Here is an 18,736-nt window from a genome sequence, read left to right on the forward strand (position 1 = left end):
GGCACAGGGACCCACAAGGAACAGGGCCCATTATGTCCCCCTCTGCATCTGCCACGCTTGGGCTGTCCCCTGGCATGGTGCAGATGAACCCCCTGTGCTTCTCCATGGGGGAGCCACCGGCACGTCTTGTCCTGGCAGGACTCTGTTCCTGGGCAATGGGGATGGGATGGGATGGCTGGTGCTCACGCCCTCCCTGCTCCCTCAGTGGAAAGGCTGCAACCCCCCTCCTCAGTCTGCAGACCGCCATGGGCAGGCAGGGACAGACCGTAGTTGGAGACACCCCCTCTCCCCATGAGCAGAGCTGCACTGTGGGCACCGCTCTGCGGGATGCTGTGGGTGTGGGAGGGCTGGAGACGTGAGTGGGCTGGATGCCGGCTTCAGCCCCCACCACAGACACTCCCAACCCACACAGCAATAGGAAAGCAACAGAGACTCCTCGGTCTGGAGCAAGTCTTTATTCCTCTGGGGGAAAAGAAACGGTCTCATTTGGGCTCCACTGTGGTGGAGTGGTGGCATCTTGTCTCAGATTCCCTCCGCGTTTTCCCTGTCTTTGGCTGCCAGGAGAAACCCCCAGAAAGGCAGTCAGGGGCAGCTCTGAGGGCATGGGGCTTGGATCGGGTGTACCCTCCGCAGCTGCACGGCGGTCTCTCAGCTCAGATGCTCTGAAGTCACACGGCTGGTTCTTGCATCGCTTCTCTGCCAAAGAAACCAACCGTCAGCACAACTGCTGCTGCAGTGCCCTGTGCCGCCCCAACCCTGCTCCACACTGTGCCGCGCCATGCTGCGCCCCACCATGCTGTGCCACGCTGCACCCTGTTTGCCGCTAAGGGCCCCATTGCAAACCCCAGGGGAGAGCGGCTGGAAGACGTGCCAGGATGCACGCCCAAGGGCAAGCTGCCTCTGTCACCCTCCCCCCTGTTGAGATCCTGGATCATAGAATCATAGTATCCCAGACTGGTCTGGGTTGGAAGGGTCTCCAAGGGTCCCAGAGCCCCAACCCCCTGCCACAGGCAGGGACACCAACCTCCAGGCCTGGAGCTACACAAGGTTGAGCAGGGCCCCAGCCAACCTGGCCTTGGACACCCCCAGGGACGGGGCACCCACCCCCTCTCTGGGCAGCCCCTTCCAGCCCCTCACCACTCTCTCTGCAAAGAACTTCTCCCCAGTCTCTCCTCTGCCCCTTCCCTCCTCCAGCTTCACTCCATCCCCCTTGTCCTGCCAGTCTCTGCCCTTTACCAAGCCAATTCCCCTCCTGTTTCTCTGCTTCTTTCAGGTACTGGAAGGTGGCAGTGAGGTCCCCCCACAGCCTTCTCTTCTCCAGGCTGAACAAGCCCAGCTCCCTCAGCCTCTCTTTGCAGAGGCGGTGCTCCAGCCCCTTTTCTGGCAGACTTGTTGGGATGCTGATACCCCATCCCTTACACCCCGGTAGCAGGGAGGGACCATCTCCCAGGACTTTACCTTTCACATACTCGCAGTTGTACTTGCTGTACACACCATGGGACTGGAGGTCTATGCGGGCTTTGTTCCCAACTTGGGTGAAACTGGTGACCTTGAAGGTCTCAAAGGGAGGGATGAGGACCTCATCCTTAACAGAGAAGGCCTTGATGGGGACACCATAGCAGGTCTTCACCGAGATGATGGTGCCATCGCCGACCTTCTTAGCAATTGACTTGTCTCGGGACATGGAGGTTAATGGCCCGAGGCGGACAGATTGGCCACGTTGGGCAGTGACGACGACACCCTTGACCCACTGGTAGACATAGTAGCACTGTCCATGCTGGGCCTCCCGCAGGGCACGTAGGGCCTCCATCAGCAGGAAATGCAGCACCTTGAAGTGGAAGTTGTTCAAGTATTGCACACGGGAATACCCAGCCTGACCCAGAGCCACGGTGAACTCCTGGTACAGGGGCTGTGATTCTAAGGTGTATGTCATCAGGGCAATTTCCTGCTCCGGCTTCAGCGCTGATGACTGGGACCCGCGCTTCTGCCATTCAGCTGCTGCTGCTTTCCAGGCGTTGGCGTAGTTGCTGTTGGGGACAAACTCGGTGCGGTTGAGCTTCTTCAGCTCCTTCTCCATCATCTGGCTGCAGCCCTTGTACTGGTCATCAAAGGAGTAGGGGGCCATGTCCATCGCCATCATGTGGACTTGCTGGAACATGGGGCTGACAGAGACCAGCATCCCAGGCAGCCACACCAAGCCCAGCGCCAGATGCTCCATGGCAGGCAGAGCCACCCTGGGAGAAGCCCCCGGCTGCTGCGGTGCTGTGGGCAGGGAAGCAACTGGTTCCTCTGCAGGCAGATGGGAAATTGGAAAAACAAGAGTGGGGTCAACTCAGGGGAGCAGGGCCTGCGAGGGGGCTGTGAAGTGGAGCAGGCTAAAGGGAAGCAGCCCCACTTGTATCTCCAGTCAGGGCACGGTCAAGACCACAACCCACGCACTGGCCAAAGCCCCAACACCACTACTTGCCTCAGACCATGACCAGAGGTGGGTGTCCCCAGTGCCTGGCCCCATGGCCCTGGCAGCCTGAGGGTCTGTGGTGTCTCCTGCCAGAAGCAAAGCCCTGGGGACGCGCCAGTGAGAAGCCATACCTGTGTCCTGTGGTGGTGTCCATGTGCTGCTCCCCAGATCCTGTGGCACCCAGCCCCTTGGTAACTTCCTACCCATTACTGGTAGGAAAGGTGAGAACCAGGCACCCTTTTTAGAGCAGTCCCAGGCAGGATTGCTCAGGCTCAGCTCTAGTCCCCACCTCTTGGTTCTTTTTACCATCCCAAGTCCCCAGTGCTAAGCTTGCCCACTGACCCCCTCCTGCTCTGCAGCCTGTCTGCAGGAGTGGGTCAGGAAAGCCCCATGGGATAAACTGCCTTTGTTCTGACCTGGGTGCAGGTGCTGTCCCACTGAGGGCTCTGCATTTTCCTGCAGGACCTGATGCTGACCTGGAGCCCAGGTTTTGCACCAACCCCCTGTCACAACACTGAGGACGGGGCAGGTTGTGGCACAGGCAAGGGGCATCTGTTCCGGGTCAGTCCCTGCCTGCAGCCCTGGGCTGTGCAGGGGCTCAGAGGGCAGGAGACAGGGCAGGATACAGGCAGCAGGGTTGGGGACAGCCTGGTCCCTGCCTGATCTGGCAGGAGCAGCTCTGGGTTGGGGGAACGTCCCTGTTGCGGTGCTGGTGGACACAGGGGTGTCCCGACCCAGAAAGGTCCCATCTGGGGAGATTCGTTGTTCTTCCCAGAGTGAGATTAAGACACAAACGAGCTCAGGTGCCATAAGGAGACGAAGTAGTTTAACAGCTACATCAACATTCTCAGAGATGCAAGAAAGAGAGAGAAAGATGGGGAAAGGAAAGGAAAGGTGCAATAGCTACCACCGTGGAGCTGCGGGGTCCCGTCAGTGCGACTCGACTTCACGTCAGGGGGGGAATTCTGTTTGGTGCTGGTTGTCAGGGCTCTTTTATTGAGGTGTATTGCCCCTTCCGAGAAACAATCAGCATATTCTGAGAACTCTTGAGCTTAACCCCACCCATCACTCTGCTTGTGGTGCTGCACATGCCCAGTGCCATCACTAGGGGGTCTGCGGACGTCCTCAGTTGTCTTCAGGGGTCTCTAGAGCCCTCTCTGGTTTCCCACCCTGGGTCTGGGCGCATGCACGGGGCTTGGGTTAAAGTTCTCAGACTTTGCTACACAGACAGGTACATAGGAGGGCAGGAAATGGGTCCTCTTGTGGTTTGCCTGATACTACATTACTACAGCCGTGATAGATGATGTCCAGCAGTGCTGAGACAGACACCCACTTGTACAAACAACCACCAACACAGTCTCGACCTGGTCCCTTAAACATCTGTTGAGGAACAGTCCTTCACAAAGCGTGAGTTAACCATAACTGGAATGGTTTGCAGTCATCAGTCTACACAGCAAGAACCTGGCTGTTTGGAACAGACAATTAATATTTGCAAATGGACTATCTGGCCAATTTCAGAATTAGATATGTTTTATGGACTCAGTGCCAGGCATGTATGTCCTGTATCAAATGATACAAACAGTGTAGAATGATTCAGTCTACAAATCCCATTTGTAGAATCCATAAGAATTCTTTGCCATCTCTTTTGTAAAAACAGTACTTGTACTTTTTATGCTGCAGCAGCAGAACAGCTTGCCTTATTATGGCATTAGGAATCCCTGAATGCAAGTAAAGTCAGAACCTCTTTTAACAAGTTAAACAAAATTTTAGCTCAAATGAAACAGTTCAAAGACTACATACAATGCATAGTAAAGCTTGACATAAATAATACTTTAATACTATCATAACCTATCTCTAGCTGAGAGAGTTTGGGCATTGCCCATAGTAACCAAACATGAACAATATCAAATGTTGTGAAAGAATTTACAAAAATATTGAAAAAGGGGAACTTGAAAGGGAGCTGATCAATCTTGAATTTGTAATTAACCTATAAAACCTTGGCTTTATATTGTATTACTGTAAAACCAAGCCTTGTGATCTATGTGCTAATGAATTGCCCACTGTGTGGAAACTTGAGAAACAGGATATTTAGATAATGTTTAACATTGAGCAAACATGTTCAAACCCTGGTCTATGTGGGAAACTTCAATCACCCCAATATCTGCTGGAGGGACAGCACAGCTGAGCACAAGCAATCCAGGAGATTCCTGGAACGTGTTGATGATCACTTCTTCCTCCAGGTGACAGAGGAGCCAATGAGGAGATGTGCCATGCTGGACCTTGTTCTCACCAACAAGGAGGGGTGGTAGGGGATGTGAAGATCAAGGTCAGCCTTGGATGCAGTGATCACAATATTGTGGAGATCTGGGTCCTCAGGACCACGAGGAGGGTGCACAGCAACCTTGCTACCCTGGACTTCAGAAGAGCAGAGTTTGGCCTCTTTGGGGTACTGCTGTGTAGAGTGCAATGGGACAGAGCCCCACAGGGAAGAGGGGCCCAAGCCAGCTGGCTACTATCCAAAGGTCACCTCCTCCAAGCTCAGGGGGATGCATCCCAGCAAAGAGGAAATTAGACAGTAAAAACCCCAGGGCCTGTGTGGATGAACAAGGAGCTTCTGGGCAATTTCAAATCAAAGAAGAAAAAGCCTACTGAGAATGGAAGGAGGGGCAGGTAGCCTGGGAGGAACACAGGGAGACTGTCCAAGGAGCCAGGAATCGGGTTAGAAATGCTGAAGCCCTGACAGAACTACATCTGGCCAGGGATGCCAAGGGCAACAAGAAAAGTTTTTACAGGTACATCAATGAGAAAAGGATGATGAGAGAAACTGTGGGCCACAAGTCAATGGGACCTGATGGGATCCACCCCAGGGTCCTGAGAGAACTGTCAGATGTGCTTGCCAAACCCCTTTTCCATCATCTATCAGCAATCCTGGCAGACTGGGGAAGTTCCACTCGACTGGAGGCTGGCAGATGTGACACCCAGATATAAGAACGGCCAGAAGGAGGATCCGGGGAACTCCAGGCCTGTCAGCCTGACCTCAGTCCCTGGATAGATCATGGAGAGGGTCATCTGGGGAGCTCTCATGCAGCACATGCGTGATGGCCAGGGGATCAGGCCCAGTCAACATGGGTTCACAAAAGGTAGATCCTGTCAAACTCACCTGATCACCTTCCTATGACAAGGTGACCCGCTTCATGGAGAAGGGGAAGGCTGTGGATGTGTCTACCTGGACTTCAGTAAAGCCTTTGACACAGTTTCTCACAGCATTCTGACTGAGAAACTGGCTGCCACTGGCCTGGACAGGGGGACCCTCAGCTGGGTTAAAAACTGCATGGATGGCTGGGCCCAAAGGGTGGCGGTGAATGGAACCAAATCCAGCTGGAGGCCGGTCACGAGTGGCACCCCCAGGGCTCAGTCCTGGGTCCAGTCTTGTTCAACATCTTTATCAATGACCTGGATGAAGGGATTGAAGCTCCCTCAGTAAGTTTGCAGATGACCCTAAACTAGGAGGAAGTGTTGATCTGCCTGAGGGTGGGGAGGCTCTTCAGAGGGATCTGAACAGACTGGACTGATGGGCTGAGACCAACGGGATGAAGTTTAACAAGGCCAAGTGCAGAGTGCTGCACATGGGACAGAACAACCCCCTGCAGTGCTACAGGCTGGGGGAGACTGGCTGGAGAGCTGTCAGGCAGAGAAGGACCTGGGGGTGTTGGGTGACTGACCAGGAGCCATCAGTGTGCCCAGGCGGCCAAGAAGGCCAATGGCATCCTGGCTTGTGTCAAAAACAGCGTGGCCAGTTGTGCTGGGGAGTGGATTGTGCTCCTTGACTGGTCACTGGTGAGGCTGCAATTCGAGTACCCCTGTCCAGTTCTGGGCTTCTCTGCAAGTGCAGAGAAGGGCAACCAGGCTGGGGAAGGGGCTGGGGGGCAAATCCTCTGACAGCAGCTGAGGGAGCTGGGGGTGTTGAGCCTGGAGAAGAGGAGGCTGAGGGGAGACCTTCTCCCCACCTACAACTACCTGAAGGGAGGTTGTAGAGAGGTGGGCGATGGTCTCTTCAGCCAGGGGACAGGAGATGGGACAAGGGGCAATGGCATGAAGCTGTGCCAGGGCAGGGACAGATTGGACATTAGAAACAAATGTTTTCCTGAAAGAGTTGTCAGGGCTGGAACAGGCTGCCCAGGGAGGGGGTTGAGTCACCTTCCCTGGATGTGTTCAAAAGAAGGGTAGATGAGGTACTTAGGGATCTGGTTTAGCTCAGGATGGGAATGGTTGGACTTGATGATCTTAAAGGCCTTTTCCAACCTTGTGATTCTGGGATAACCATTAAATCCCACTCCTTTGGAATAAACACTGGAATAGGTGTTCCTGGTCCAGGGTTCCCATGGGCTTCTCAAGGGCATTAGAGGCTCCAAAATCATGCAATAAATGCCATTTCCCTGTTGGATGGGGCCCTGGGCAACCTTGTGTAGCTCCAGGCCTGGGGGTTGATAACCCTGCCTGTGGCAGGGGGGTTGGAACTATGATCCTTGGGGTCCCTTGCAACCCAGACCAGTGTATGATTCTATGATTACAAAAATAGGTGTATTCCAAGGGCTGTTGGAAGGAACAATATGTCCAGTCTGAAAGCTGTTCAGAAACTAACTGCTGAGCAACATTTCCCTTTTTAGAGTCCACTGATCACCCCAAAACAGTGTTTCAGTTAGCTCCCTGCAGTTTGAGCAGGACAGGACACTGTCAGTGTCCACTGTCAGGAGTCCTGTCAGTGGCTGCTACTACTAATCAGGACACAGTACTTAGTACTAGTTACTTAGTATCAATTTGTACATTCCACTGCTGCAGCAAATCTCATCCCCATAAAGAAACAGGAGCCTGAAACACAAAGGGCTGTAGCCATGCAGTTTGTCCAGCCAGACCTTTTGCCGGTAGGATATGGACGCTTTGGTTTGGAATTTCCAGAACCCCTATGCCAGTGATAGTGTTTTGTGTGGACTTCAGAGGCCATCCTTTGGGGCAGTTATTTGCTGTAATTCTAGAAACACTGGCTCCAGTGCCCACCAGCCCTGTTAACTTCTTCCCTGTTACAGATACTGTGAGCGTAGGGTGCTGATTGGTGACATCAGGGGTCCAAAAGCCTTGGGAATCGGTGCTTCCAACCCCCTCTAGTCCCTGGATTCCTTTCTCTGTGTTTGGTTGCAAAAATGGCAACAGTATGAGTTGTGTTATCCTTTGTCCCTGAGCTAATGACTACAAAGCCTGTTAAGAGAGTTGCTATCACTTTTATTTCCCCTTTATAATCCAAATCAATAACTCCTGGCAATAGAAGAAGTCCTTGTTGTGATACGCTCAGTTCCCGGAGGCAGCGGATGCCATACCCCTGTCTCTATCAGAATTCCTTCTCAGAGATTATTGACAATTACTTCTGAGGCAGCTGCCAAGTCCAATCAGGTGCTGCCTGCAGCTGTGGGGGGTAAGTCAGCAACTCTCTGCTTCCCTGATGCTTCGTCTGTTCCACAACCTGGATAAGGGACCCTGTATATTGAAGACTCGAAAAGCCAGAAACAAACCTCAACAGCCTTGGTGACTACTAAGCAACTATTCTTTATTGCAGCTATTCTTTATTGCAGCCAGAGTTTTGATTCTGGCTTTTTGAGGCTTCCATATTTGGGGGCGCAGGGTCTCCTGCCCCCTTCACGCTTCCCGACAATGCGTTTCCATGTGTGTCTGACCTAGATTTACACTGATTGCTCCAGTGAGAAACTTTACAGCATCGAAGGTATAATTTAGATAGGCATGAATCCTGCCTTTTAACCCCTTTCACCAGGGCAGTGTTTGCTGATATGATCGTCCTTCCCGCAATTGAAACATTTAATTGGTTCCTTTGCCATTTGCATTCTCCAGAGGGTGCCAGTCAGGGCATCAGCGCGATGCAGTTCTGTCCCCACATTTTGACAGACCTGCACACATTCTCCTACAGCCACTGCTTGCCCTCCAATGGGAGTTAATGCAGCTCGGCAGTCAGTGTTAGCCTTTTCATGGTGTAGTTGTAAAAGGAAGGTCCCAGCGGCTTCCTTATCATCTGTCTGCCTCTGAAGTTGAAGTTTATCAATAAATCACACATATGACTCTTGTGGGCCCTGTCGGAGAGCAGCAAAAGACCCATTTCTCCTCTCCGCTTCAAGCACTCGCCGCCTGGCTCTGGTAGCTCTCAGTGAGGATTGTGTGAAAATGGACCCTGGCTGACTCGGAGGTGTACTGTACTGTCTGGTACCAGTTAACATCTCAATCCCTCAACAGGTTCAACCTCAATAGGTTCCAAACTGCCTGTTGTGCAGGCGTTAGCAGAGTTTTCGTCAAGGTGATCTAATCCTGTGGCATTGTGACATATGAATTACCAATGCCTTCCACTCTTCCTGCAGTCAAGGTACTCTGTAACCCATTTTCCTGATGGAGCATTCCAATTCTTTATCTACCTGATTGGGTACCCCCTCATGGACAGGCGGCTGATGTGGTTGGTACAGCACTGGAAAAGCCAGAAGAGAGAGGTCACCCTGATTACCAGCCTCGCTCTTACAGTTCTCCATTGCTGTGGAGTAACCACCCCTCTCCCGCTGCACTGATACCCTTCTTACTTCTTGTGAGAAGGGGTTAATGCTAGAAGGAGGATTGAGAGATGCTCTACCAGCCTCAGTGTAAAAGCAAGGGGGGAGTTCTGGGCAGGGTGAAAAAACCCCCTTTAAGTGTGGATATAAAGCAGGCTCATTTTCTGGATTGGTGGGGGCTGAGGGTAAAATATCCTCTTTGTCGCCCAGAGGGTCATCTAAAGAATCTGAGACTTAAGGAGGCTCCTTCTTATTGGAATTAGGCTCTGTGGATTTCAAGGGTGGTAACGCATTCATAAGGAGTCTCCAAGTGGCTCTGTGGATTTCAAGGGTGGTAACGCATTCATAAGGAGTCTCCAAGTAACAACAGCTGCATCAGGTATGATAGGTCCCAAGATGACCCTCTCCATGATCTTCCCCAGGACTCAGGTCAGACTGTCAGGCCTGTAGTTCCCCAGATCCTCTTCCAATACCATAAAGAATAAGGTATCCTCTATGTTCTTTAAAAGGTTTTTGGTTGGTGCTCACTTTGGTAAGTGCACACTCATCCTGCAGCGGGGCACTTTCCTATTTGGATTCTTTTGGAAATGGGGACTGGTCATTTGAGGCTTTGCCATAAGCTGTAGGAGACGTCCTACACAGGGCGCATATAGCAGGCTACTGGTGCCTGAGGCTATCCAATCCTGTATCTAGTACGTGTGGGTTGAGCTGTGTATTTCTGCAGTAACTACTATTCTGTTGGTACATTAGTAGAGTCCTTGTCTGTCCCATGGGAGACAGGGAGTCGCTACTTTTTGGGGGTTGATTGCTATTGAGTACTGAACACTGATTTAGATTTGACGAGCTGTTTGTGTGAGTGAAGCGAGTTCGCTCTGGTGTGAGTGGAGAGGGACTGAGCTGCAGCGGATCTGCGCGGATGTGTGTGGCTGAGGCGTGCGAGTAGGCACGAAGCGCGTGCGGAGTCCTGGCCCGTGGTTCCAGTATCCCACAAGGGGTACGGCCGCAGGCAGATGAAGGGGTTGTGAATAAAAGAAGCTATTTGAATGTGTGAAGTTTGGTCACTGAGGTAATGTTTGATTTAAATTCATGATAGGTCTGGGGGTTTTAAAATGTGGCTAGTGTTGATAACTGTAGTAATAGTATTTATTGGCATTGTTTGCATTTTAAAACAATGTCCAGGAGCCCTGTGTGTCATTTAACATATGTGTGGGAATTCTGAAATTTCAAGTTATATTTTTGGGAATAATTGAGAGATTAAGCCTACGAGATATCCTGGTCCTTGGTTTTGCAGATGTCATTTCTTTTTGGATGCAAAATGTAAATATTGTGGTTAAAATCTACCAAGCAGATATTTATGGTTTGTTTTGGATATTTGGTGTAACCTGTGTGGGACTGAGAATGTATTACAGGAACTGTGTCATCCTCATCGGTATTTTTGTAGAGGTAGAAGAGGACTGAGCCATAAACAACAATGAGAATTGTGGGTTAAAAGATGAAATTGACAATGGGAGGAAAAGAAAGTAGGGAAATCCCAAAGAAAAGCCTTTTGGGTGGTGTGGTTTTGCATTGGAAGGGTATTGGAGGAGAACCCGGTAAGAGTGTTAATACAAATAATTTAATGAAGTATTGTAATCGGAGCTGGCCAACACATAAGTCAAATGATGAAGAAAAATGGCCACAAAACAGGACTCTTAGTTACAGTACCCTGTTACAATTAGTGATTTTTTATGAGGAGAGAAGGGAACTGGGATGACATGATGTATGCTGACATGTTTTTCACCTTGCACAATCAGTTCAGAGATGAGATAATTAAGGATTGTTTGCCTCCATCAGAGAGAGAGGGGAAAAGAAAGCCAAAGCCAAACTTCATGTGTTGGGATAAGGACATTCTACTGAGACAGTAGAGAGAGAGAGAGAAATAACAAGTGGGACTTGTATAGCAAGATATGAGGAACTGGTGGTGCATGGTAGTTTCCTAATGAACTGCACAGCTCAGGCTGCACAGCTCAGAGCCATCCTGAATCACAGAATCATACAATTGTAGGGGTTGGAAGGGACCTCGAGAGATCATCGGGTCCAACCCCCCTGCCAAAGCAGCTCCCTAGGACATATCACTCAGATAGGCATCCAGGTGGGTCTTCAGTATCTCTAGTGAAGGAGACTCCACCACCTCCCTGGGCAGCCTGTCCCAGGGCTCCCTCACCCTCACTGGGGAAAAGTTCTTCCCCATGTTGGTGTGGAACTTCCTGTGCTCCAACTTGCAGCCATTGCCCCATGTCCTGTCCACACAGACACTGAAAAGGGGCTGGCTGATTCCCCCTGCATCCCCTGCTTAAGATAATTATAAACTTTAATTAGGTCCCACCTTAGTCTTCTCTTCTCAAGGCTGAACAGTCCCAACTTAGCCTTTCCTCATAGGGGAGATGCTCCAGGCCCTTCCGCATCTTCGTAGCCCTTCTTTGGACTGAAGGCCAAACCTTCCACAGGGTACATTTAATACTTGAAATTGAAGCAGCCCAGAAATTCATTTTGGGCCAGAAGACGACAGGAATGGTTTCTCATACCATGCCTGGCATTCTAGTGATTCATATGTCACGATGCCACAGGATTAGATCACCTTGACGAAAACTCTGCTAACGCCTGCACAACAGGCAGTTTGGAACCTATTGAGATTGAACCTATTGAGGGATTGAGATGTTAACTGGTACCAGACAGTACAGTACACCTCCGAGTCAGCCAGGGTTCATTTTCACACAATCCTCACTGAGAGTTACCAGAGCCAGGCAGCGAGTGCTTGAAGCGGGGAGGAGAAGTGGGTCTTTTGCTGCTCTCCAACAGGGCCCACAAGAGTCATATGTGTCATTTACTGATAAACTTCAAAATGCTCTTCAGAGGCAGACAGATGATAGGGAAGCCGCAGGGACCTTCCTTTTACAACTGCCCCATGAAAAGGCTAACGCTGACTGCCGAGCTGCATGAACTTCCATTGGAGGGCAAGCAGTGGCTGTAGGAGAATGTGTGAAGGTCTGTCAAAATGTGAGGACAGAACTGCATCGCGCTGATGCCCTGACTGGCACCCTCTGGAGAATGCAAATGGCAAAGGAACCAATTAAATGTTTCAATTGCGGGAAGGACGATCATATCAGCAAACACTGCCCTGGTGACAGGGGTTAAAAGGCAGGATTCATGCCTATCTAAATTATACCTTCGATGCTGTAAAGTTTCTCACTGGAGCAATCAGTGTAAATCTAGGTCAGACACACATGGAAACGCATTGTCGGGAAGCGTGAAGGGGGCAGGAGACCCTGCGCCCCCAAATATGGAAGCCTCAAAAAGCCAGAAGCAAAACTCTGGCTGCAATAAAGAATAGCTGCAATAAAGAATAGATGCAATAAAGAATAGCTGCAATAAAGAATAGCTGCAATAAAGAATAGCTGCTTAATAGTCACCAAGGCTGTTGAGGTTTGTTTCTGGCTTTTCGAGTCTTCAATATACAGGGTCCCTTATCCAGGTTGTGGAACAGATGAAGCATCAGGGAAGCAGAGAGTTGCTGACTTACCCCCCACAGCTGCAGGCAGCACTTGATTGGACTTGGCAGCTGCCTCAGAAGTAATTGTCAATAATCTCTGAGAAGGAATTCTGATAGAGACAGGGGTATGGCATCCGCTGCCTCCGGGAACTGAGCGTATCACAACAAGGACTTCTTCTATTGCCAGGAGTTATTGACTTGGATTATAAAGGGGAAATAAAAGTGATAGCAACTCTCTTAACAGGCTTTGTAGTCATTAGCTCAGGGACAAAGGATAACACAACTCATACTGTTGCCATTTTTGCAACCAAACACAGAGAAAGGAATCCAGGGACTAGAGGGGGTTGGAAGCACCGATTCCCAAGGCTTTTGGACCCCTGATGTCACCAATCAGCACCCTACGCTCACAGTATCTGTAACAGGGAAGAAGTTAACAGGGCTGGTGGGCACTGGAGCCAGTGTTTCTAGAATTACAGCAAATAACTGCCCCAAAGGATGGCCTCTGAAGTCCACACAAAACACTATCACTGGCATAGGGGTTCTGGAAATTCCAAGCCAAAGCGTCCATATCCTACCGGCAAAAGGTCTGGCTGGACAAACTGCATAGCTACAGCCCTTTGTGTTTCAGGCTCCTGTTTCTTTATGGGGATGAGATTTGCTGCAGCAGTGGAATGTACAAATTAGTACTAAGTAACTAGTACTAAGTACTGTGTCCTGATTAGTAGTAGCAGCCACTGACAGGACTCCCCTGCTCAAACTGCAGGGAGCGAACTGAAACACTGGTTTGGGTTGATCAGTGGACTCTAAAAGGGGAAATGTTGCTCAGCCATTTTTTTCTGAACAGCTTTCAGACTGGACATATTGTTCCTTCCAACAGCCCTTGGAATACACCTATTTTTGTAATCATAGAATCATAGACTGGTCTCGGTTGCAAGGGACCCCAAGGATCATAGTTCCAACCCCCCTGCCACAGGCAGGGTTATCAACCTGCAGGCCTGGAGCTACACAAGGTTGCCCTGGGCCCCATCCAACAGGGAAATGGCATTTATTGCATGATCTTGGAGCCTCTAATGCTGTTGAGAAGCCCATGGGAACCTTGGACCAGGAACACCTATTCCAGTGTTTATTCCAAAGGAGTGGGATTTAATGGTTATCACAGAATCACAAGGTTGGAAAAGACCTTGGAAGATCATCAAGTCCAACCATTCCCATCCTGAGCTAAACCAGATCCCTAAGTACCTCATCTACCCTATTTTTGAACACATCCAGGGAAGGTGACTCAACCCCCTCCCTGGGCAGCCAGTCTAGTTTAGAAGCAGATGTGGAAGTGCTGCCAAACAAGTCTGAATTCACCAACACCTCTAACATCCTGAAGATCTCAGGACAGGTTTGTATGACAGGATAACCTATGGCTGTCACTGAAGACTGCTAATACAGGTAGGAGCAGCCCCAAAACCAGGAGAAGGTTCGTTCTTTATTACTCCAAATCTCCCCTTCACTGATTAGAACTAAACAACTAATATCCTAGCAGCAACAGGGAGATCCAAAGTCAGCAACCTGATGGACACGTGGAACATGCCCACATGAAGCAAGCACAGACTAAGAACTTCAAATAATGCATATTTTTTCTTTGTAGTTCAGAATCTGAACTAATACAGGCCCTCTCTCTTTCCATGAGCAGAGGGGTGGCAGCAGGGACAAGGGAGGGGATTGTCCCTCTCTGCTCTGCCCTCCCCAGCTGGAGTCCTGTGTCCAGAGCTGGGGTCCAACACAAGGAAGATGTGGGGCTGTTGGAGAGGGGTCAGAGGAGCCACGGGGATGCTCAGAGGGCTGGAGCAGCTCCCCTACGGAGAGAGGCTGAGGGAGAAGGGCTGGGTCAGCCTGGAGAAGAGGAGGCTGTGGGGGGACCTCATTGCAGCCTTCCAGTCCCTGAAGGGAACATACAAACAGGAGGGGAATGGGCTTGTTAAAGGGCAGAGACTGGCAGGACAAGGGGGAATGGATTAAAACTAAAGGAAGGTTCAGATTAGATATTAGGGGGAAGTTCTTTACAGAGAGAGTGGTGAGGGGCTGGAGAGGATGCCCAGAGAGGGGGCGGATGCCCCATCCCTGGGGGTGTTCAAGGCCAGGTTGGATGGGGCCCTGGGCAACCTTGTGTAGCTCCAGGCCTGGAGGTTGGTGTCCCTGCCTGTGGCAGGGGGGTTGGAGCTCTGTGATCCTTGGGGTCCCTTCGAATCCCTACAATTCTATGACTCTATGATTCTAAGACTGCCTTTAAAAGTTCCATGACAGTTTCTGAAACATAATTAAAGGAGAAAATGATCTTTCTGTTACCTGGAGAAAGGCAGGTGGATGATTCTGGGACGTCGCACTGTCCGTATCCAAGAACTTCACGATGCGGAGATATCCAGGATATGAAGGAGCACTAACCTGCCCATCAGGAGTCACAAAGAATATCTGCACTCCCTGGGGAATCAAGATCAGCTCATCTGCATCCACTCCTAGGTTTTCAAGGGGGGGTGGCTGAGTACACTTACTGTAGTAGTCCTCACCCACAGAAGAGAACTCCCCGGAGTCTGTGCCGTAAGACACAGTGAAGTGGCCGTTGGTGGCTTGAGGAGTGTAGGCAGGAGGAGCTTCATTTGGCAGGCAAAGAGGTTTTGCAGGTGATGGGTTGGTAGCTGGTATTTGCCCCTGGCTCCCAGTTGCACCAGTTCCATCTGCTGCTGGTGGCTGAGTGGGTACAAAGAGAGAGGCAGGGGCTGGGGGTCTTCCTGGCTTTTCTTTGGAAGGAATGGGTGGGTACAGCTTGGGCACCCCAGCAGGGGCACCCCTTGCAGCAGGACTCCCTTGTACAGGGGGGCTGTTTTCCTCCAGAATGCCGAGTCGAGCGTAAACGTTTCGCAGAGTCTCCCTCATCTTCAGCTGCATTTGCCTGGCAGATTCCCACTGGGGCCCCACACACGCAGGGCCCTGCGATGGAACGCTGATCCCTCGGAGCAGGTGGTCAAGTCCTTGCTTGTAGTAACACAAGATAACTTAGCCTGAAGAGATGAATTTAATGAATTCTTATGAATTTATTAAAATAAAGGATATTATAAAGTAAATAAACCAAAGTGGATTGCTCCCTCACCATGCAAGAGAAGACATACTCTGAAATGGAACATTTAACTAGCAAGGAAGATGCTCAGTCATTCTTGTTTTCAGTGTTTGATCTTAATGTAGTCCTTAAGTACCCTGCATGTTTTAGTATTTATCTGTAATCCATTTCTGTGCAATGCAGAATCTTATTTCCTCTACTCCAAAGCTGAAATGAATGGCAAAGCAGTATCACTAAGTCAGAGAATGCTGCAGAAAACGATCTTTGGTCCTACAACTGGTACAGATTGGCTCAGACCTGTACTACTTAGTGGTAAGTAAGACTTAGAGGAACTCCTCTTGGAGAAAGCTGGTCCATAACAGCCCTACAAAAAGAGCTACCATGCACATATAGAACAGACAGATACAAACAGATAGAGACACATAGATAATCACACATCAATCCAGTGTTTCAGCTCCTTCCTTGGCCCTTTTTCCATCCACTGGGCCAGGTATACCCTGTGGTTTTAAGTGACTCAACCAAGGGAGGCAACAGAGAGTCTCCAGTTCAACCTGGTAATTGTAAACTAACATCTCATGGCTGACCATACCCCTCCTCTGCAGCAGCAAACCCCACTTCATTAAAAAATAATGGATACCCAAAAAAAAACCCAAACAGCTCAGTGGTGGATATCACTGCCAGAAGGTAAACATGAAACCTAAAGCTCGTGAAGAGGATTAAATATCCTGAGTGACAGAGGTAGGACACTCTTTCCAACTCACTATTTTTGAAACCTGGGGGGTGTAGAGGAGGAAAAAGCAAAACCAAACCAACCCCCTTAATCCAAGAGCTCTTCCTATTGTCAACTGTTTTTTCTATCAGCTGCTGAAGATGAAAAGGATTTGGAACTCCCATGCAGGCAGAATGGTTTTAAGCCTTATTTCAGGAAAGAGCAATTAAGAAAGTATTAGTAACTTTCAAGAATTTAGAGAGCTGAATTAAAACCAAGACTATAAATGATTTAACCTAATAGAAGCCAGGCACTAGCTGATAAATTTACATGGGTTTTGCTTTGAGTTTACTTAAATTAGTTTGTTTAATGTTTGATTAAGTGGTAGCCTACTGTTAGTTTCTAAGCACCTGAGGCCAGATGATGTCCAAGACTAGACAACACTGAGTGATCTAACGTGGTTATTTTTACTCTCTTAAAATTACTCAAGTCTTCAGTAAACTCTCATCTTCTGACATTTCAACCTGCACCATCCTGTCAAGCTGGTAACCCAACACTCCCATTCACCCAGCCAGCAGCACGTCTGATTTTCTTCCCCTCAGTATTGCTGTTGTCTCAAGTTTTGGGGTATTTTTGTGTCCAAATAAATGGACTTTCTTCCTGACTCCCTGGTCTGCATTTCCATCACACTCTGTCAGTGCAGAGCTTTCAGGTTTCAAGTGCCTTCTTGGCACATGTGTGAAAACAAAGTGAGACACCAGCAGGGCAGGTACTTCCCCACACCCAGCTCCTGCCTGGCACTTCCACTCTTCCCAGTCTTGGAGTACAATGACATCACCACTATCTACCATCCTGTGGGCAGGTCATCACAGGAAATCTACTGTTACATAAGGTTGCTAATCAACACTTTCTCATTAGCAGCGTACTGACCAGTTTCTGATCACTGCCAACGGATTATCCACAGAATCACAAGGTTGGAAAAGACCTTGGAAGATCATCAAGTCCAACCATTCCCATCCTGAGCTAAACCAGATCCCTAAGTACCTCAGCTACCCTTTTTCTGAACACATCCAGGGAAAGTGACTCAACCCCCTCCCTGGGCAGCCTGTTCCAGCCCTGACAACTCTGTCAGGAAAACATTTGTTTCTAATGTCCAATCTGTCCCTGCCCTGGCACAGCTTCATGCCATTGCCCCTTGTCCCATCTCCTGTCCCCTGGCTGCAGAGACCATCGCCCACCTCTCTACAACCTCCCTTCAGGTAGTTGTAGGTGGGGAGAAGGTCTCCCCTCAGCCTCCTCTTCTCCAGGCTCAGCACCCCCAGCTCCCTCAGCCACTCCTCAGAGGATTTGCCCTCCAGCCCCTTCCCCAGCCTGGTTGCCCTTCTCTGCACTCGCTCCAGGACCTCCCTGTCCTTCTGGTGCTGAGGAGCCCAGAACTGGACCCAGCACTCCAGCTGCAGCCTCCCCAGTGCCCAGCCCAGGGGCACAATCCCCTCCCCAGCCCCACTGGCCATGCTGGGTCTGGCACAAGCCAGGATGCCCTTGGCCTTCCCTATGCAAACGAGTCCTTTCCAAAAAGGCCAAACACACGGAGTTTCCCAAGTATCGTGACAAATAAACTCGGCTTCACAGGTCACAGTGAAGATTGGCTGGCCCGGTCACACCACACCCACCCACACACCCCCCCCCAGCCCTCCCAGCAGCGGCCTGGGACTCCCAGCCCCTTCGGAAGCCGCCTGACCGCGCCGCGGGGCTCCACACATGCCGACCGGCCTCAGGCGCTGAAGGGCAGGAGCCACCCGGGCCGCTCCCAGCACCCGCCAGGCCCACCTAGGCCCGTGTTCCGGCCCCGCGCCGCCTCCGCAGCTACCCCGCCCGGCGCGGAGGGCAGCGCCGCCTCCGCTCTCGATACCGACCGCGACTGCCCGGGAGCGGCCGAGGCGGCGGCCGTGCCACGGCGCCCACCCCCCGCCAACCGCCCGCCAGCCAGCCCGCCCCGGCCGAACGCCCCCGCCTCACCGTAACCTGCCGGGCCGGGCCCACCTGAGCCCCGCCAGCCCGGGAGGATCGGGCCGCGCTCACCGAGCCAGTCCCGTCTCGCCTCTCCGCCTCCCAGCCCGGCCCGGCCCAGCTGATCCACCGCCCCCCCCTCCGCCCTCCGCCTCCCCGGGTCAGGCGGCAGCGGGCGGGGCCGGCGCCTCTGACGCGGGGGGAGGGCAGCGCGGTCCGGCGGTGGCCGCTCGGCAGTCAGCGGCCCCGCGCGGGATTTTCGGCGGGAAAGGACCCCAAAGACCGCCGAGTCCCAACACCCCCCTCCCCCCCGCCGCCATGGGCAGGGGCA

The 18,736-nt window shown here is 51.1% G+C and overlaps 1 protein-coding gene across 1 annotated transcript; it reads right to left on the reverse strand.

Moving 5' to 3' along the window:
- Positions 1 to 446: 446 nt before the first annotated feature.
- LOC311189103 (erythroblast NAD(P)(+)--arginine ADP-ribosyltransferase-like) lies at positions 447 to 18,499 on the reverse strand. Its single transcript, XM_084260683.1, has 3 exons — positions 18,478 to 18,499; positions 1,459 to 2,289; positions 447 to 696 (listed from the first exon to the last, which is right to left on the reverse strand). The coding sequence occupies exons 2-3, from the start codon at positions 2,216 to 2,218 to the stop codon at positions 455 to 457; spliced, it is 1,002 nt and encodes a 333-aa protein (XP_084116809.1). The 5' UTR covers positions 2,219 to 2,289; positions 18,478 to 18,499; the 3' UTR covers positions 447 to 454.
- Positions 18,500 to 18,736: the final 237 nt, after the last annotated feature.

This window comes from Gallinula chloropus (genome assembly GCF_964237585.1).
Source record: "Gallinula chloropus genome assembly, chromosome: 1".
NCBI classification, from domain to species: Eukaryota; Metazoa; Chordata; class Aves; order Gruiformes; family Rallidae; genus Gallinula; species Gallinula chloropus.

Excerpts from the sequence above, each read along its gene's own strand:
- LOC311189103 (XM_084260683.1), bottom strand. The coding sequence starts at position 2,218 with ATGGAGCATCTGGCGCTGGGCTTGGTGTGGCTGCCTGGGATGCTGGTC. Across the intron at positions 697-1,458 it reads CAACTGCGAGTATGTGAAAG|AGAAGCGATGCAAGAACCAG; the intron begins GTAAAGTCCTGG and ends TTTCTTTGGCAG.